At 36.1% G+C, this 17,467-nt stretch overlaps 2 protein-coding genes across 5 annotated transcripts in view; one reads left to right on the plus strand and one right to left on the minus strand.

Moving 5' to 3' along the window:
* LOC128991472 (histone-lysine N-methyltransferase eggless) overlaps positions 1–3,751 on the plus strand; it is a 47,964-nt gene extending 44,213 nt beyond the window's left edge. For all 4 annotated transcript variants that reach the window (XM_054414379.1, XM_054414377.1, XM_054414380.1 and 1 more), the window contains 3 exons: positions 334–488; positions 1,247–1,402; positions 2,357–3,751. In XM_054414379.1, the coding sequence (XP_054270354.1) occupies positions 334–488; positions 1,247–1,402; positions 2,357–2,407 (362 nt within the window). In that variant the 3' untranslated portion in view covers positions 2,408–3,751. The remainder of the gene's footprint in view (positions 1–333; positions 489–1,246; positions 1,403–2,356) is intronic.
* A 1,945-nt stretch (positions 3,752–5,696) lies between these two features.
* On the minus strand, positions 5,697–13,416 carry LOC128992075 (very-long-chain (3R)-3-hydroxyacyl-CoA dehydratase hpo-8). The gene is made up of 5 exons (XM_054415473.1): positions 13,272–13,416; positions 9,628–9,745; positions 9,077–9,306; positions 7,333–7,511; positions 5,697–6,036 (listed from the first exon to the last, which is right to left on the minus strand). Exons 1-5 carry the CDS (start codon positions 13,373–13,375, stop codon positions 5,951–5,953), a joined length of 717 nt encoding a protein of 238 aa, XP_054271448.1. The 5' UTR covers positions 13,376–13,416; the 3' UTR covers positions 5,697–5,950.
* Between the last annotated feature and the right edge of the window lie 4,051 nt (positions 13,417–17,467).

The following is a 17,467-nucleotide window of genomic DNA, read 5'->3' on the forward strand; positions in this document are numbered from 1 at the left end:
ATGCTTACTGGGCTCTGATACATTTCCCTTTGCACAAGGGCGTTATTTGTATAGAAGCACTTATCAAAATATTTTAGCTTGAAGAATGTTGAGATGATGATTGCCAGTTTTAAAATTTCCTGTTATTAATGAATTTTTATCATATGGTAACTTGCTTATTAAAAACTGACAGATATTTTTTTATTGGACTAAAATCTTTTAATTCTTTTTCTTATTAAGATACCTCATTATTACATTGAGCAATTGGTGTTAAATATGACTTAAAACATGTTCAAATACGAGAGACATCAATAAAACACTCCTTTGAAGGTTGATTTTTTATTTGTTTTGCAGTTCGCAAACCCCAAACTTTTGATGCCAACATCACCGTTAACCAGGGAGACGACGAGGAAGTCAAGTATCCCTCGGTGCGTGAGCTTTACGGCCCTGATGAGAATGTTTATATCATGGACGCCAAAACTCACGGAAACATCGGGAGGTACTTAAATGTAAGTGTTTCTAAATGCTTAACTACGACTAGCCTTTATTGTATTTGAATATGTTGTTCAGAATAAATTTAGTGTTTCTAAGTCTAGAGACATTACTAAAATTTACTTACCATACTTCGTTGAACTATTTGAACTCCCTTGAACTAATTGAGTTGATTATGCCTATTTTAATCATGTTTTTCACTCATTTCTAATTTAATTGCAATAATCTGAATTATGTTAAATTAAGGTTTTGGTGACACACAGTAAGATCGTTGAGTTTCACCAAACCTGACCGAGCCAAGATTCGAAACCTTAATCTACAGTACTGCTTTCTAAGGATAGGAAATCTGCCAAGGAATCTACCAAGGAAATCTATCTATGCTGTTATTATCACCTAAATTTGTGTTTAAGCCTAACTATGTGTTCAAAGTCAATGTTATTTATTTCTCTGAATTTAGGTTTGCATTATCCACATTTTTTATCATGGATGATCTTTCAGCCACATTATCGTGGATAATCAAAACAATCGAATAAAAAAAAAGAATGCAAGACGTGGTTTCTCTAAATGATAATGCCAAACTATTTAATGTGTTATTACACAGCTTTTTCGGTCTGATCATTAACTTCTGATGTATATATTTTTTTATATTCATTTCATTCGTGTAACAACTTTTATTTTTGGCTCTACTGGTATAACTGTTAGCTCTTCAGCGTTTTGGTAATCTATTCATTGACCTTCATACATTCATAGTATAACATCTTGTATTTGTTCACAGCACTCGTGCAGCCCCAACGTTTTTGTTCAGAATGTGTTCGTAGACACTCACGATCTCAGGTTCCCGTGGGTGGCGTTCTTTGCTAACCAGTATATCGCAGCTGGTACAGAGCTCACCTGGGACTACAACTACGACGTGGGCAGTGTGCCTGGCAAGGTAATTCAGCGTTATTATTGGTTATTCCCCTTTTGACAGTGTTAAAAGAAAATCGGCCATGATAGCCGAATCTTATTTTTACATACACATTTTCTTTACTGTGATTTTTCTTCTCTCTTCTGTACGCTTCTTTCCTGCTATTTTTTAGTGTGTTCAGAGATCCTCTTTTTTTTCTTATATTTTTCACTTGGGTTGTCTTCAAAGATGTTTGGCTTTACAAAGACTTCCATAGTTTCTTTATCCAGTTTGTTTTCATGTAACTTTTATTTCTTTTATTAAATATCTTCTTGGTGAGTTTACTTAATTTGGCCTTTTATTGCTGTTAATTTAAATATGATAAACACCTTTTGAACGTCAAGCGCTTTTTTGCACAACTTTCTGTACCATGTGCTATAATATGCATCAAAGGTTTTGCAAACTATCTAACTGGTTGTCTGCTTGACCTTTGAGACCCTATACATTTTCAAGTATGATTTGGAAATTATTTTAATTACTGAAAATGCAGAACAATATGGAACCTGAAAAGATGATCTTGTACAAAAAATTACATGCTCATGAAGCTATAAATTAAAAGCTGTAAAGTACTTTTCCATACCCTATGCAGTTTTCAAGTTTTGTATAAAGTGATACTGAAGTAGTTTTGTATATTTGCATGCACATATTTTGTATAACAGCAAAGGTGATTTTTTGCTGGGACAACAAATTATTTTTTATTTTTTGTTGAAGGTTTTTATTAAATGTTACATGCAGAGATTTTATTCTACAAGAGATAATTCCCATCTCATATGTTTCGGTAGCTCAACGAGCTAGGAGGCATACTTTATACCGTACTGCACAAAGAAGTATTAGCAATCTTCAGGCAAGCCGTAAAGTAAGAGAATAGCCACATGCCTCTTGGCCATACATATGTTTGGTTCCGCAACCATATGCTGATGTTTAATTTGTCATGCTCAGGTTATGCTGTGCTACTGCGGCAGTAACCATTGCCGAGGTCGTTTGCTGTAAACGCTGCCGCCAAGTTCAACTGCTCAAGTTTCACTTTCTTCAAAAACAGTGACATGTTTTTTCCCCCCAAAGTGTATAAGAACTACAATTTTCATCGTAGTTTGTCAACACTTCAACATTCAATCCCCGGAATAAGTTCTCATAAACAGTATTATCATTTTCTGTAACATTACACACAGTGACTGTTTGTATACGGATTATGTATTTAATAAACTATGACAAAAGGATATATTTTATATTACAGTGTTTTACTCAGGGTTAATAAAAAGTATAGTAAATTGTTAGTTTATAAAAATAATAGTACGTTAATAAAATAGTAGTAAATTGTTAGTCTAAGTAATTAGGTTTGTTGGTTGAATTTAACTTAAAAATTAGTGAGGCACAAAATTAATTCAGCAATTTAATTAATTGAACATCTGTGATCATTGGGACACATTATTATCAACATATCCTACAATCATGGCAAATTATTTATTAAAAGGAAAAGGTTTTCAACATTTGTCAAGTTGTTTTTGTACAAAACGCTGCTGGCCTGGTGAATATAGCACTGGTTAATAGCCTTCTGAGGAAACCCTAGTGTCTTTTCTTTAGTTCCCAAAAGTGTTTTGTATGAATTGAATGTTTTACCAACCCCTTTACATAAACGTCTGCCTGCTTTTTTTCTTGTCTCTACGCCAATGGAATTTTTATATCTAGGTCAGTTCAAACCTTTTAAGAGGAAACGGTCCAAAGCCAAAGTTTTGTGGATTTACCGGGAATTTAACCTGTCCCTCCACTCCCACACCGAAGTCGGAGGTAACACACTAGGCTAGCAACACACCCTTTTCTACAAACAGACTAGAAACTAGTTTCTTGCATTCTAAAAGTGGCAAAACATTTGTACTGTAACTGTAAAAGTTGTGTTTATTATCTTTATCAAAAACCGTATGAAACCAGTGATACAGTAAATCCTACTACAGAACATGTATTGAAACCTGTACACAACCTATACCTGAGCTTACAATGTACATGTTATAGAAACAATTTTGTACCTGATGAAGATTGATTCAGTTAGTTATTTCTTCGACCCAGCTACACATTTTATTTGGGACCCATTGTCTTGTAAAGACGGAATAAGTTTTTGTAGATTTTGAGTAATATTTTTTTTATATGATTCCTCTGAGCAGAATAATATAATAGAAGTGTATAAAGTAAAAACGTGAGAACTATTTGTAAATAGTCTTTTGATCTCCCCTCACGTGTTGAGGAATCTACATTTGTTTATACTTAGTTTTGATATTTGGTACATACCAGTGTTGAAATGTATGTTTACTTGTCTGTTTTTATACGTCTAAGTTAAATAAAAAGAATAACTTCAATTGAGCAAATGTTTCCTTTAATCCCTCATTCATACAAGTGGAAGGAATTTGTTGTGATAAAGTTGTATATATATTGGCAGAGGCCTACTGTGATAAAAATGAGGTGCCTATGATTAAAAAACCATTGGACCAAAAAGTACTAGATTGATTTTAATGATGCTCAGAACTAAAACTTCATTTTGGGTTGGTCTAAAAAAAATCACTCCCAATTTTTTAGGAATTTCCAAAAAAAATATTATAAAGAGTGCAATAAATTTTGTAATTAAATTGGGTAGTAAAACACCAAAATAGGGTTAATAACTTATTCTACAGAGCATTGATAGCAACTTAAACTGAGCAAAACACTTCTTAAAGATGAAGAGTAATAAGAAAGAAATATAGTAATAGTAATAGAGTATAGTAAATTTAACATAAGCATAGTATTAATGCCAACAAAATCACTATGGCTATCGTTTACTAGTGCTACAGCTGCACAATATATTATCCAGCAGTAGAGGACAGTAGAGCACAGAGGACAGAGGACAGTAATGAACGCGAAAAATACTGGTCGGATTGGGCTCAAATTTGGCATGATGATAGCTCACATTTCCGATTAACATATAGGCATATTCTTATTTCAAAAATTCTTTCGGGCTCCGCCCCAGTGGCTCTGGAGTTTCCCATGTTAACCTTATGAGAAATGGAATTATTGAATATTAACCAGGGTGTCCACATTCTGGAAAGTCAGGGATAGTCATGGAAAGTCATGGAAAAAAATGTTGGTCATTGAAAGTCAGGGAAATAGGCAAGAAGTCATGGAAAGTCATGGAAATGTCCAATTATGGATGGATTTGAGGGGACCATTCAATGCTCTAGTCAGCCGTAACCCGGACTGTTGTAGCATTTTTCAGGATTTTACACAAATGTTCGACAATTCAATTTATTACAGTTGTATTATTTTATGAGTTTTCGGTTTGTTTTGGTTCATTGTTGTACCTATTGTACTCCATTGTTATCTGTTATTACATACTTCAGTATTTTCTGCAAAATAACATGTTCAGGCAGTATTATTTGTGTGTGTATGTTATATTATAATTTGCGTGTAAAGTTCGTGAGTCATGGAAATCGATGGTAAATGGTCATGGATAGTCATGGAAAGTCATGGAAATTAATGACAAATTTTTTGTGGACACCCTGTTAACAGCTGTTTCAATTAAACAAGTTGGTTCTGTTCTATGATGTTCAATAGCATTAAAGTTACAAGGATTACCAACAGGGTGCAGCACTATTATTTCTTTTACATTTATGACAACAGCTAATTTGCTACAAAAGCTTCAACCCGGAGGCGAGTTAGCGTAGCGAACGAGCTAACCTGAAGGCAAGTGAGCGCAGCGAACGAGTTCCAACCTAAAGGTGAGTGAGCGTAGCGAACGAGCTCCAACCTAAAAGTGAGTGAGCGTAGCGAACAAACTTCAACCAGGACGTGATTGAGCCATGCGAACGAGATAATCTTGAAAATTAAGAAGTTAAACGGGGCAAAGCCCGCGGGTTACAGCTAGTATACTTATAATTTGCTGTTTAAAGCCATTTTTCAGTGGAGCTGGGCGCAATCAATAGACATCTCCAAAAAATCCTGAATTGTCTTGTTTAGCTCTAATTAATTGGTCTCCGTTTCACAGAGCTTGACTAAAAATGGGACAAAATTAGAAGAAGCTTTAATTTAACAAAATAAAATATTTATTAACAGAAACAGTACAGCAAGTCATTATTATTTTAGGTTTGCTAGAATAAAATATTACTAATCACATATAATATTTAAGTTTTATTTGAATATAAACATACTATAAGTAAAACCACACAATACAAAAATGTAAAACAAGTATAAAATAAACATGCTAAGGAATGTATATGCTCAGACCATTTAAATTGAATTTTTTTTTATAAACACAAACTTAAATTGTTATGCACGTTTTAATGCATCAACTATTATCTCACTAAACCTAAACCATCTTTGACTAAAACTAACATTCCCATTCAAATAGAGAGCTTTTACAATTTTAAATCACACCAACACTAACCTTTTTACCCTGAACCAAGTAATAGATTTAACAATGAAAAGAAAACGAGGTAACATCGGTGTAAAATTGCTAATAAATTAATAACAAATTGAGCAATTAAAGGCACTCTTTGTTATGAGATGTTGAATTTACGAGCTCTTAGCTTTAGCCGACTGAGGTGTACCGATAATTTTCTTGCGCTGTCCAAACATATGTAGGTAAAGTTGAGGGAACACTGCAACAGACAGATTGTTGTCTTAGGAAAAGAGTGGAAACGTAAACATAAGAGAATTAGTCTAATAATTGGGTTTCCTTACAACCGTGCTTTATTACTTCTATTGTTTGAAGAAATGCTGAGAAGTCCAGTTTTTTCTTGTATTTGTTGAATTATGTAGCTAGCAAATAAATACTAAACAAAGATTTCTGCGTCGTAAAGTACCAAACTGGATAGTGAATAAAAACATTTGGTGGGATTTTCTTTAAATATTAAAAGCTCTGAAGTTTTTCATTTAACTAAGGCTGGAAAGTCATCAACAAAAGCACCATTGACTCAGCATTTTAGTGTTGGAATAAAAAGAACGTAATAGGCCTAGTTGAATTGAGCCCCAACAGTTTTTGCTACTTTTAAATAATGTTTTTCATCATTTCAGCCTCTGGATTGCTTATATAATCAAATAAATAGTAAAGTCTTACCTTAGCAATCCTTATTATGGTGGTCCGATATTAATTTCAAACCCGTAGGTTCATCATCAGTCGGAAGTTTAGGTAGACCAAATGTTTGTTATAAAATCCACCCGATGGGTTTCGTAGAAATGTTGACATTTAACACGAAGGCACACATTACAGTTGACATAAATAATATTCGTAGTTTAGGGATAAAAACCATGGTTTTATAAAACAGTGGGATAACCTCACTTCAGTCAGGGAACACGCTGCCGGCAGAACTGTCAAAATATAGTCAGGATTGTGGGTTGAGGTTCAACAAAAAATCTCAACATAACCTCAACCCACAATCCTGACTATATTTTGACAGTTCTGCCGGCAGCGTGTTCCCTGACTGAAGTGAGGTTATCCCACTGTTTTATAAAACCATGGTTTTTATCCCTAAACTACGAATATTATTTATGTCAACTGTAATGTGTGCCTTCGTGTTAAATGTCAACATTTCTACGAAACCCATCGAGTGGATTTTATAACAAACATTTGGTCTACCTAAACTTCCGACTGATGATGAACCTACGGGTTTGAAATTAATATCGGACCACCATAATAAGGATTGCTAAGGTAAGACTTTACTATTTATTTAATGTTTTTCATTTTGCACACTTTTTCAGTCATACTGACTATATAGTAGGCTATCCAATAGTCAATAGTCATACCAAACCTAAACATAGGTTTATATCCAAAGAGAGTGGTAACTCGGGAAAAATTGAGAAAAAGTTACATCAATGTGAAAATGAGATCCATCAATAAAAGGAGTGAGAATAGCTGACATAGATTTTCAGGTTATTTGATAAAGAACCATACTTACAAGGTATGTAGAGAAGCATGATGTAGATTATCAGGTAATGGTAACTAAACGTAAAGTTGTACTTGTTCGGCAAACTGACACTCCAAAGTTGGGTCTCGCCTACAAACTTCTGTGCAGCGTACATGCACAACAGCTCACCCGTGATGCCAATGGGATACAAGGCGATAAAGAAAGTGTACCTGCAAAATCAATTACTAGGCTATAACTACTGTCTAATTAGGTTAAAAATAATCGTTGCAAGTGTCAAATGGTAGTATTGCCCCAAACCCCCAACAAAAACAGCTTTAAATGATTTAAAAAGCTAACAAGACTATAGTCAATCCAAAATATTCTGGTACTTAGGCATTAACCCTCCGAGTGTTATTTGTCGAAGCTTCGACACATAACACACTTTGTGTAGTGTTTTGTGTCGATGCTTCGACTCACAAACACTGTTTACGGCGAAGGCTCTATGACTGACAAAATCGGATTGAACTGGATCGAGTTAGGTATCGTTTTATTTGTCAGATTCTAAGCTTTCTCCGGAGGTCTGTCTCTAAGCGCTTTTTTTTCTCGAGCCGATCATAATTGTAGCAGACAGCTGACGTGCATATTTGTAAACAGCTTGGTTAACCTCGCACCGATGACTGATGTGTTTTATTACGTTTATCATTGTTTTAGTGTTAAAAATCAAAAGTAGTGATATACGTGGTGCATTATAAGAAGATTTAAGTGATTTTGAAGGGCTGGTTGATGATCCTGAAGAAGTAGGTAGTGATATTGATGTAGATTATCAGCCAGATTCCTAACTATGGTTAGGCTATGCATTCTTAGCTAAACGCTATGTACTGAAATCTGTTTTTTGCCCATAACTTATTTATTTGCAAATCTACTTCCTTATATTATTATATATTTGTAATCCTCATAAAATTTAGAACAAAGTGGCTATTTTCAAATATTTATAGGCCTATAATTTATACAATTTCATTGAGCGCAAACTTATTTTTTTTTTTTAAGTTTTCCAAAATATTTTTTTTTACCTAAAAATTGTTTTGAAACAAATGTTCCTTATGTTTTATGTATAATATTGAAGCCCATGATTTTCCAAACAAAATGGTATATAGAACAGTATAATTAACATTGTTTTTAAGCTTCTCAGATCCGTTTTAATAAAACCTTGCAAATGCGCAAAAAATAGGCAGACATTAAGGCCAAAACTAAGGACACTCGGAGGGTTAAGGCACACTTTCCACACCAACGGTCTGGTCTACCTGCAATCTCTGGTCTGTTTTTGAGTTTAATAAGTGATTGAGTTAATTAGTTAAATGTTCAGTCAACCACTCACTCAGTCATGGACTTTCAGTCATGCCACTTTTTAAATTTTCAGCATAATATTTTCTTTCTGATTCTTTAAACTCAGCATAGGCTAATATTTCATAAAAAAAAGTAGAAACACAAATTAAGTAAGTTATAACTCGTATGAGTTTAGAGTACTGATTGATATTAGAACAGCTAACTGTATGGATCACAAACATTATGTCACTGACCCGAAACAAAAATGTTACAATTTTAAGTTCTGGCATTTGATATAATTTGTTTTTGTTTAAATAATCCATACTACTTACCAGTTTGAATATTTGTGGATCAGACCAAGATGATAAATGTGAGGATTAGGGGTTGCCTCATCCCTTACCACACATACCCTATACATTTTAAAATAAGAAAACCATATCACGCCACTTTTTTAAATGAACATGTACTTCACCTGCACCAGATGAGGACATAAGGTACGAGTCCGACAATGTTGAGTGCGTAGTAGAGATAACGAATGACCTCCGTGACCGACCACGCAAGCAGAGCGAGAGGCAGGCCGGGAGAGAGAGGGGCAGTAGGCGTGGCCAGTAGGATCCCACAAACTACCATCACACGTGAGAATACTTGAAATGTCGTCAACATGAGGTTGGATTTGACAATCCCTATGGCTACGTTCAAAATCTGCAAAAAAATAACTTCTGGATAACAACCTTGATTGGATAGGCTAGATAGTTTTTCCTCAAAGCTAAAAAAACAATAGAAGAATTAGTAGGCCTTCAATGTAACAAAAGATATTAAAAATATTATGTTAAACTATGTTAACACGTTCAATGCGGCTGCGCGATGGCCGGCCACTGCCGGTGGAGCAGACATCTATTGCGTTGCGTGGACGAGTGCACAAAATTGTTTAAATATAGTTTCATCTAAATGAGAGGCATATACTGCGTCCCAGTGGTTGTGTGATTAGTTTTACAATAAAATAGAATTTAGAATAGAATTTACCTCAAGAACAGCTGCATTCTGGAAGATAATGACAGTAAGTCTGACCTCGTTCCAAAGAGTGTCTGTGGTTCGACCACTTGTGTAGTGGTTCACAAGTTGGTACAGCAGGTAAGACCATCTGCACATCAGCATTTTTTAAAGCTAGTCTAAGCTACCAAACAATAAATGTGATTTTACGGTTATAAAAACTGTACAATTGAATACCTAAGTTAAATCAAATCTTATACTTTTAACCTCAAACTGAAATAGGACTGAAGCTAAAAATGACCTAATAGGCCTTAAATTTAATTTATTTTTGGTACTTTCCTGTTAAAGGGAACAGTACCTGGGGACCGAGCTTTGCTCGTGGGAAGTCATTAGTTTACTCTGAGAGCAGTCTTAGTATTGCAGATAGGCTACATGAATCCATTCCCCACACTCCGCACTGCTAGCCTTTATTAATTCTTTCACCGTTTCCTGTGTCGTGGACCTGTTTCCATCCCTTCTCATAGCATTTAAGGATTGTAGATACCTTAATCTAATCGTCATAAACAGATCCCACACTCCGGACTGCTCACCTTTACTATTTCCATCACCACTTCCTGCGTCGCAGACCTGTTTTCCTCCCTCCACATAGCATTGTAGGATTGTAGATACCTTAATGTAATCATCAAAAACAGTTCCCACGCTCCAGACTGCTCACCTTTACTACTTCCGTCATCACTTCCTACGCCACGGACCTGTTTCCCACCCTTCCCATAGCATTTTAGGATTGCATATTCCTTAATCTAATCGTCACAGAACAGTTCCCACTCTCCAGACTGCTTGCATTTACTACTTCCTTCATCACTTCCTACGTCGCGGACCTGTTTCCCTCCCTTCACATAGCATTTTAGGATTGCATATTCCTTAATCTAATCGTCATAAACAGTTCCCACACTCCGGACTGCTTGACTACTTCCTTCATCACTTTCTACGTCGCGGACCTGTTTCCTTCCCTTCCCAGTTCCCATAGCATTTAAGGATTTAAGGATTGCAGATACTGTAATCTAATCGTCATAAACAGATCCCACACTCCACACACTGCTACCCTTGACTACAATGTATCGAGTAATCTTCAGTAGCCTATAATCTTTGCTCAATAGTAACAACTGATGTTTTTCCTCTTGTACTGTATTTTTAATTTGCTAGTATACTGTGGATAGACAACTTACAAGTCTTTTGTTTACTTTTTCCTTGTTATTTAATTCAGCCGAGATGGTTACTTAGCAACCCATAAGACTAATGTTAAACAAATGTGACTTTCAGTTTCATTTTTCTACGTAATTAGATTTTTGTTGGCAGTTCTATCTGCAGTAAACTCGTTTTTAAGCCAGGAATAAACTATTCACAACATTTGAAGAAAATTGTCGGAGCCGTTTTCGAGATCTTGGTGCAAGCAAGCAAGCATACATAAGACGTACAAGCAAACATTGCTCGTATTAGAGTATAGGATTCATTATTATCGATGATGTTTTTTCAATATATCGTTATTTTCCCCTTTACAATTCATAGGCTATTACTTGCGTTTCAATATCTTCAAACGCTAATGAATTTAAATTACGAATTGACAACTGATCTTGTTCAGGCAAAAATAATATACCTAAGGCCTTTTTGGATTGAGAAATGAAACTGTTCTAAACCAACCCAAAATAACTAAACAAACTTGTTGTACCATTTAAAAACAGAAAAGGCGTGTGGAGAATCATCAAACAGAATTTTGAAATGTTAACTTATAGCAAGTTTGGTTGGTTAGGTAAGGACTTAGCTTAGAAAAGTTTCATTTCAATATAATATTTTTTTAATTGTCTGTTGATAGGGACTACTGAACAATATTTATTTATCGCGGTTATCAGCTGATATGTTTCAATTTGTGGATAGGATCGAAATATAGGTTAATATGCATTTTAGGGTTTGCACGCGATTTTTGAATTTTTTTTTTTCATTCTACTCGAAATTTAACGCTGATTCCGAAAATGACGTTCTTTTTCCGCGGAAAACGACCATAACGCGGAAAAACGACCAAAACGACCAAAAACTCTTTTTTTACCAAAACACGTCATGTGGGTACTCAAATTAACCGGAATATTTAGCAGATCACGACTATGCAAGAATTTTTTGGATCCGAGGTCAAATAAGCGAGATATTCACGAAAACGTGATACTACCAGCAATAACTCCAACTCACTAGGGGACAGGTGGGAATTCGGGGTTTTGGGTGGGGGAGACATCTAACGTGGTTTATCGTTGTAATTTAATGTGTAAAAAATAATGGGTAATTAGTCGGGAGAATTATGGGAGATATGCTTGAAATTGGGAAATTTTTCAGTACCAACCTATTCATTGGTTGTAGTAGCACTGCCATGTTGCTCGTTAGGTTAGGTTAGGTTGGTTAGGTTAGGTTAGGTTGGTTAGGTTAGGTTAGGTTGGTTAGGTTGGTTAGGTTAGGTTTGGTTAGGTTAGGTTAGGTTGGTTAGGTTGGTTAGGTTAGGTTGGTTAGGTTAGGTTAGGTTAGGTTGGTTAGGTTATTTTGGTTAGGTTAGGTTAGGTTCGTTAGGTTAGGTTGGTTAGGTTAGGTTAGGTTAGATTGATTAGGTTAGGTTAGGTTAGATTGATTAGGTTAGGTTAGGTTAGGTTAGGTTAGGTTGGTTAGGTTAGGTTGGTTAGGTTAGGTTGGTTAGGTTAGGTTGATTAGGTTAGGTTAGGTTAGGTTAAGTTAGGTTAGGTCAGTTTGGTTAGGTTAGGTTGGTTAGGTTAGGTTAGGTTGGTTAGGTTAGGTTGGTTAGGTTAGGTTTGGTTAGGTTAGGGTAGGTTAGGTTAAGTTAGGTTATGCATAGTATCATCCCTTTTACCTGTTAAATTAAAACATACACACCAGATAACACAGACAAAAGTTAGAGCAAAAATCCAAAATAGCATCGCATATTTACGTGAAAATCTCGCTTATTTGACCTCGGATCCAAAAAATTCTTGCATAGTCGTGATCTGCTTAATATTACGGTTAATTTGAGTACCCACATGACGTGTTTTGGTAAAAAAAGAGTTTTTGGTCGTTTTGGTCGTTTTTCCGCGTTATGGTCGTTTTCCGCGGAAAAAGAACGTCATTTTCGGAATCAGCGTTAAATTTCGAGTAGAATGAAAAAAAAAATTTCAAAAATCGCGTGCAAACCCTAAAATGCATATTTACCGAAATATAAAATATCGATATATCGAAAAACAAATCATCAATAATAATGAATGTCCCCTTTAACAGGAATGTACCCTAACTTAGGCCTACCTGATTTTTTCACACTAATTTAATCCATTCTAGCAATAACAAATACCGGTAACTTAAATCATTTGGATTAGTTTATTAGGCCTAGACTTAGGTTAGCTTAGGTTATGTATATTTGTACGAACTACTTTAACTTAATATTAAGAGATTTTATTGATGGATTTAATTTAAAATAAAGATTCATGAAACCAAGACGATATGTTAAATTAATTGCAATAGAGATGTCATTGGTTTTTAAGGAGACCTATATGCCAAGTCTGACTTCATAACCTAAAACTACGCAGGGCCTACTAGGCATAGCAAGGAAATGCCTAATCATTAATTATTATATTTGCATATCAGGTTTTACTTACCCAAACACTTGAATGAAATTGTAGGAAAACAAATAAATGTTTGCAAATAAACTGGGTTTATTTTCAGTCTTAGCAGACCGAGATTCAGATTTGGAGCCTGCCATGACTAGGAAGAATAGAGCCTTGAGACTTGAGACTGAGAAATGTCAAATGAAATGACAGACCGACACCGAATGACAAAATTAGAATTAGAAACCTGTTCTACGGTGTCACCGTGACACCAACACGTTTGACTCGACTTTCCTTTCAACTTTCAACAAAACAGTTTCAATTAACCTTCAAAACCATGTTGACTTTTTTCTGTTCTGACCGAGGTAGTGTTTAGCCGCGTTTACACCGGAGTTTCAAACAAAAAGTTGCAAACTTTTATTGCAAACACCAGTTGCAAACAGTAGTTTCAAATAAAAGTTTGCAATTTTTATTTCATGGTTTTGTTTCCATGTTTCATGAAAATGTTTGAAATAATTTCGACCTTGATTGAAATATCATTGATTGATAAAAAAAAAACTCCCACTTGGTTTTCCCATCGTCGGCCCCCGATCCAGACTTATTGCCCTTTTTAGATTCTCTGTTAAATTGAATTATGAGGTTCCTCATCCTATTTTGGACCTCTGCCTAGCTTAAGTTAATTTCCCGTGAAATGTCATTCCACGCATAGTTTTTCTTGTTTTTGTTTTTATAGTCAGAAATAGTTTGATTCCAAAGCACTTCATGTTCTCTATAAAAGCTAATTAACTTAATAATATTGTAATCTCTTCCTTCACTCCATCTCACTCAGTAGATCATCACTCACAACACGCACGATACGAGATAAGTCACAACAATAACGAGGTAGCCGTCCAGACAGGGTACTGAGTCGAGATACAGGGTGGTGCGAGTGATCACGTGAGTGAGACAGGAGGTGGTAGCGTCCGGGGATGGCGGAGAAATGTTTCTGTTTCGTGTTTCAACGGCTCACAGTGACCGAAACTAGTGTTGCAAACAAAGAGTTTGCAACTCCCTTTGATCTTTACCGACTTCAAGTGGAAACAAAAATTTCTGTTGCAAACACCGAAAAACTGTTTGCAACAGCGAAAAGTTTCGTCTGAAAATGGGCGTTTTTAGAGATGTTTGCAATTTCTGTTTGCAACTCGTGTTTCAAACTCCGGTGTAAACGCGGCTTTTGTTATGACGTTGTGTTGTGTTGTGAAGCAAGTTTGGTTTTTCCTCTTTTTCTAACTTAATTAATTTGTCTTGTAATACAAAAATAACTTGAAGAACATGAGCTAGTGATTGACCACCGTCAACACTAGCAAACAAAGATAATTTTGATAACACTTAAGCCCCGTGTACACGAGGCTAGTACTAGCAGCTAGTTGATTAGCGCTAGTAAATTCGCTTCGTGTAAACGTTCTACTAGCGTAAAAATTTACTAGCGCGCTAGCATTTTACTCGCTGCTAGTCGTTTTGAACATGTTTGATATTACTAGCGCTAATAAGTGGAGGGGGTGGTCACGTGACCACTAGCGCTAGCTAACTAGCGCGGTACTAGCGGGGCATTTGCACTTCTGCTAGTGCTAATTGCCACTCGCCATACGCCAGTGATCACAGTACTGTATCATTTTTCTTAATCAGTGGAGTGATTAGTTCCAACAATCAAACAATCAAACTTTAAAGCATTCATTCTCAAAAACCTAAAGTACTCTGGTCTCTCAATGGCTGTTCTCTTTAAAGAGTATTGGACGCACCAAGAAGTTCTCGCCTCCTAATCCACTTTCGAACCCACGCAGATTAGGTTCATGTTCACACAACTCTTGTACACCAATTCTTAAAATTTGTCTCAAAACATTTCGATTAAAGGGAACAGAAGACATTTTGTGCTAAACTGAAATGACTATTGCGACTAATGAACACTTCACTTCTACATGACTAGCGCTAATAATAAGCGCTAATAACTAGCCACGTGTAGATGGGAATTTTCGCGCTAGTGTGCCTAGCTAGTGCTAGCAGCGAATACTAGCTGCTAGTAAACTAGCTACGTGTACACGGGGCTTTAGCATTTGCTTATTGTACAACTTGAACAAATTGTAAATTAAATAAAGTTAAAAAAAAAAAATTGTCTTGTGATTTTTCAGTTTCTGCATAGATAAAAAATACATGGTTCTGCTTGTTCCTTGTCTGTACTCTGTGGACTGTGGCAACAATGATTGAGACCATTTTTAATCTATGCCCCTCCCTGCATGCACGGCCACCTTTAACTTCAGGCCATGGCCTGGTAGAATTGGTAACGTTGCAAGTGGTGTTGTCTAGTGCAGGTGCTAGCCGTGCCATATAAGATAACATGGCAGACAGGTGACACCAGCTCATTAATTCGTGTATTCATATAAATTTAAATTTATGAACATCTTCTAATATATAAAATTCTCGTGTCACAGTGTTTGTCTGCAAACTCCTCCGGAACGACTTCACCGATCGTTATGAAATTTGGTGTGTAAATTCTGTAGGTATGCGAATCGGACGTAAACTATTTCCCGTTTCGAAATTCTTAAAAGGGCTCCGCCCCAGTGGCTCTGGAGTTTCCCATGTTAACCTTATGAGAAATGGAATTAATGAATCTTAACAGCTGTTTCAATTAAACAAGTTGGTTCTGTTCTATGATGTTCAATAGCATTAAAGTTACAAGGATTACCAACAGGGTGCAGCACTATTATTTCTTTTACATTTATGACAACAGCTAATTTGCAACCAAAAGGTGAGTGAGCGTAGCGAACGAACTTCAACCCAAAGGTGAGTGAGCGTAGCGAACGAGCTCCAACCCAAAGGTGAGTGAGCGTAGCGAACGAACTTCAACCAGGACGTGATTGAGCGATGCGAACGAGAGAGGCGAGTGAGCGTAGCGAACGAGCTAACCTGAAGGCAAGTGAGCGCAGCGAACGAGCTCCAACCTAAAGGTGAGTGAGCGTAGCGAACGAGCTCCAACCCAAAGGTGAGTGAGCGTAGCGAACGAACTTCAACCAGGACGTGATTGAGCGATGCGAACGAGAGAGGCGAGTGAGCGTAGCGAACGAGCTAACCTGAAGGCAAGTGAGCGCAGCGAACGAGCTCCAACCTAAAGGTGAGTGAGCGTAGCGAACGAGCTCCAACCCAAAGGTGAGTGAGCGTAGCGAACGAACTTCAACCAGGACATGATTGAGCGATGCGAACGAGATCATCTTGAAAATTAAACGTAACGGTACTTTCTTTCCATCGGTCTGTCTTAGGGGAATCCTATAACTTAGGCGATACGAAGTTCGCCGGGTCAGCTAGTAAATTTATAAAAAGATTGAAAATGAAATATATAGAACTGAAAACCAAAACAAAGTTTGACTTGAAAATCTATTTTTGTACATTAAATTAGAGTCAATATTTTCATAGTCCAGTAAACAAACTTTTGTATTCTTAAAAAACACACAAATTACCATTAGCTGCCTCCAAACAAAACAGCTGTTACAACCCTACTTGCGATGTTGCCACTTCGAAGGCTGCGGCCTGGTGTTAGAGGTGGCCGTGCCTGCATGCCTAAGTTTTTACATAATTGTATAAAAATCCAAAGAGTTATCAAAAGAGTATGTCGTATGTCGCAATCGCAAGTTAAAAGAGAAAAATAATTTTTACTGAAATGGGGATGTGTCTGTGTCTGTGTCACACAATTAAAAATGTCTAATAATAATGCGAAACAAGATAGGTACACTATGGTGATTGTAAAATGCTTTCGAAATTTCGATCAGCAAAAATGTATTTCCAGGTCCAGAGAAATCTGTTAGTTTGAAGGTAATGCCTGTTTTCAAAATTGAGTACCGGTAACAGCTCAAAAATGTTAAATGCAAAGCCCCGTCAATTGCACCTCTTTAAGGTAATCTATAGCATTTGACAGAATTACAAACTATGTACCAATAATCCAGAATCTGTACAAAGTTTGCTATTTTTCATACCTGATAGTAAACCTCCAAACATTTGGTAAACCATTTTTGGGAATTTTTCTTTACGATATAAAGTAGTTAACTTAAATTAATAGCTTAATAATATATTTTAGTAGAAAACAAAAGAATAATAAGGATAACTAGTGGTTGTCCAGTGGTTGAAAACTCGACCAAAAACATGTAATATACACGTATTGACTATTGGATACTGAAGTACTGAAGTAGACAACCCATCTATTACCGTATGGACCAGCTGTC

This window comes from Macrosteles quadrilineatus, unplaced genomic scaffold (assembly GCF_028750875.1).
Source record: "Macrosteles quadrilineatus isolate MER2022 unplaced genomic scaffold, UCM_ALF_1.0 Scaffold_4__1_contigs__length_99947679, whole genome shotgun sequence".
In the NCBI taxonomy this organism is placed as follows: domain Eukaryota; kingdom Metazoa; phylum Arthropoda; class Insecta; order Hemiptera; family Cicadellidae; genus Macrosteles; species Macrosteles quadrilineatus.

Bases quoted from the DNA above. Each gene is read 5' to 3' on its own strand.
- LOC128992075 (XM_054415473.1), bottom strand. From the start codon at position 13,375: ATGGCAGGCTCCAAATCTGAATCTCGGTCTGCTAAGACTGAAAATAAA. The intron at 9,746-13,271 runs GTAAGTAAAACC...GCTGATGTGCAG, and splicing joins AATTTCATTCAAGTGTTTGG to ATGGTCTTACCTGCTGTACC. The intron at 6,037-7,332 runs GTAAGTATGGTT...TGTCTGTTGCAG, and splicing joins CATGCTTCTCTACATACCTT to TGTTCCCTCAACTTTACCTA.